We start from the raw sequence: 2,078 nt of genomic DNA, 5'->3' as shown, positions 1-2,078 counted from the left end.
CCAAAGATACCCTTCAGGGCATTATCATTATAATAAAGGCAGATCTGATCTTTTGTTTGAAATTTCATTTGTGTTGCAGGGTCATTATTACCATGCAAACTTTTCCCTTTAAAATCACTCAATGTATTAAAGACACTTAAAGACAAGTTTTTATTGTAAGTGTATCTACTTATTGTTCAAATGTTTGAGGTTTTGTTAATCAGCAGAAATGTCTTCATATTATGTTGAAGAAATTAGTATATAATTTTATAATTATAAATTAAATATGTCTCTCCAACTAAATTTATGAAAGAACTTATATCGTGATGTGCTATTTCATTTTCTTTTTTTTTTGTCTTCAAATTTCTATATAGCTGATTCCAGGACAGCAGGGTGATGTCCCCAACCCTATTATACACACTCAGAACCTAAGATGCCCTTTTGTCCGTCTTGTCCATTGCAGTCCATGTCCACTGTCTGTGTTGTCTGTGTATGTTTCCCACATTTGCTACCAAGACTAGAAAATCAAGGATGCATGTCCCTAACGGGTCTGTCCTGTGAAGTCCCAGAACAGGGTTGGGTGGCTGATTTCCAGAATGGCTCACCTAAGAAATTCACCACAGTGTTTAAAGAGACAGCAGTTAATGTCTCTCTTGCTAGCTTGACTGTCTTGTGGCTCCCACAATTGAATAGCTCTCCCCAAGTGGACACTTAAACACCCAGGTCTTTTTCCTCTTTATGAAAGCAAGGATGATCTCAAAGCTCTTTAGGTACTTTTGAATCCCATTCCAGAGACTCCAAATCGACTTCCTCTCTGAATGCCTGTCTGTGGAGGAACTGCCATGGGGCTGATCATCATATCTCAGAAGCCTTTCTCAAGAAGCCAGGCTTTAAGCTGCTCATCAAAGTAGCCCTTGATTCGAAGAGTCCCTGTCACCTCATTAACCTGGGTGATGGGTGTTCTTCCCAGCTGTGGGCTCAGAAACTCTTCCACGTCCTTCTGTAGAGCCCAGATGTTCCCCTCCACCTTACGGATCACGGTCATCTGTCGGTTGCCATGTGTAATGTCCTTGTAGACAGGGATGTTATGCATCCTGGATCGTCGAACAAAGTAGGGCAAGTTGGGAAGAGGATCTCTTGGAGGCTGCCAGCCACTGGGAGTGGGATAATGTTTATGCTTTGGTGGCTCTGGGATTTTGGTAGGGGGGAACAGGTGCTCCACAAACTGGTATTCATCCACAGACTCCACAAAGCTGGGGTTATCAGGAGGCTCCTGGGTTTGGCTCAGTTGCCGAAGCGTGTAGCGCCACCGGAGGCAATACCCCCAGTCTCGCAGAGCGGGTCGGAAGACAGTCACAGCCATCTTTGATTGACTCACTGCGCGTGCTATTTCATTTTCTTAAGGGCATATTATCATATAAGCATAATGGCTTTTCATAAAATGCCTTTTTTTCTACATTGGTTTTAAACTATTAGCATTCTTTAATCCAATGTTGAATGCAATGAAAGTATATTTCATATACATATTTTGTGTAAACAACTGCAGCAAATTTGATACTGTTATCCAGTGTAAAATTTATATAGATAATAAATACATTTTTTTGCCTGATCAGAACACAAATACTAATAGAAATTTTAAAAGACCATACTAACATATGGATATATGGTCTTTCTTAGATTGTAACCATAAATCTAATTCATAAATTGACATTTTTGAGAAAAAAATGACAATGACAAACCTATAAACTATATAATACTGTCTGTTTTTTAGGAAAAGAGAATTCAATATGTGTACAGTGCAGAGTCGTAGAATTTTCCCAATATGTCATTTGTACTGCTTAGTATTTCTGCTAACTTGACACAAAAGCTGGCATTATCTGGAAGAGGAAACCTCATTTGAAAATGTGTCCATCAGATTGGCCTGTAAGCAAAACTGTAAAGCATTTTCTTGATTAATGATTGCTGTTGGAAGGCCCAGCTCACTGGAGCTAGTGTCACTTCTGGGCTTATAGTCCTGGGTTGTATAAAAAAGCATGCTGAGCAAGCCATAGGGAGCAATCCAGTAAGCAACACTCCTCTTTGGCTTGCTGCTCAGTTCC

At 39.9% G+C, this 2,078-nt stretch overlaps 1 protein-coding gene across 1 annotated transcript; it reads right to left on the bottom strand.

The window, feature by feature from the left end:
* Positions 1–799: 799 nt before the first annotated feature.
* On the bottom strand, positions 800–1,342 carry LOC119815697 (39S ribosomal protein L49, mitochondrial). Its single transcript, XM_038331966.1, has one exon. The coding sequence runs from the start codon at positions 1,340–1,342 to the stop codon at positions 842–844; it is 501 nt and encodes a 166-aa protein (XP_038187894.1). The 3' UTR covers positions 800–841.
* Positions 1,343–2,078: the final 736 nt, after the last annotated feature.

This window comes from Arvicola amphibius, chromosome 5, assembly GCF_903992535.2.
Source record: "Arvicola amphibius chromosome 5, mArvAmp1.2, whole genome shotgun sequence".
Lineage (NCBI taxonomy): Eukaryota > Metazoa > Chordata > Mammalia > Rodentia > Cricetidae > Arvicola > Arvicola amphibius.
This window is presented reverse-complemented; position numbering and strand designations above follow the sequence as displayed.

Coding starts and splice junctions, on each gene's coding strand:
- LOC119815697 (XM_038331966.1), bottom strand. CDS start 1,342: ATGGCTGTGACTGTCTTCCGACCCGCTCTGCGAGACTGGGGGTATTGC.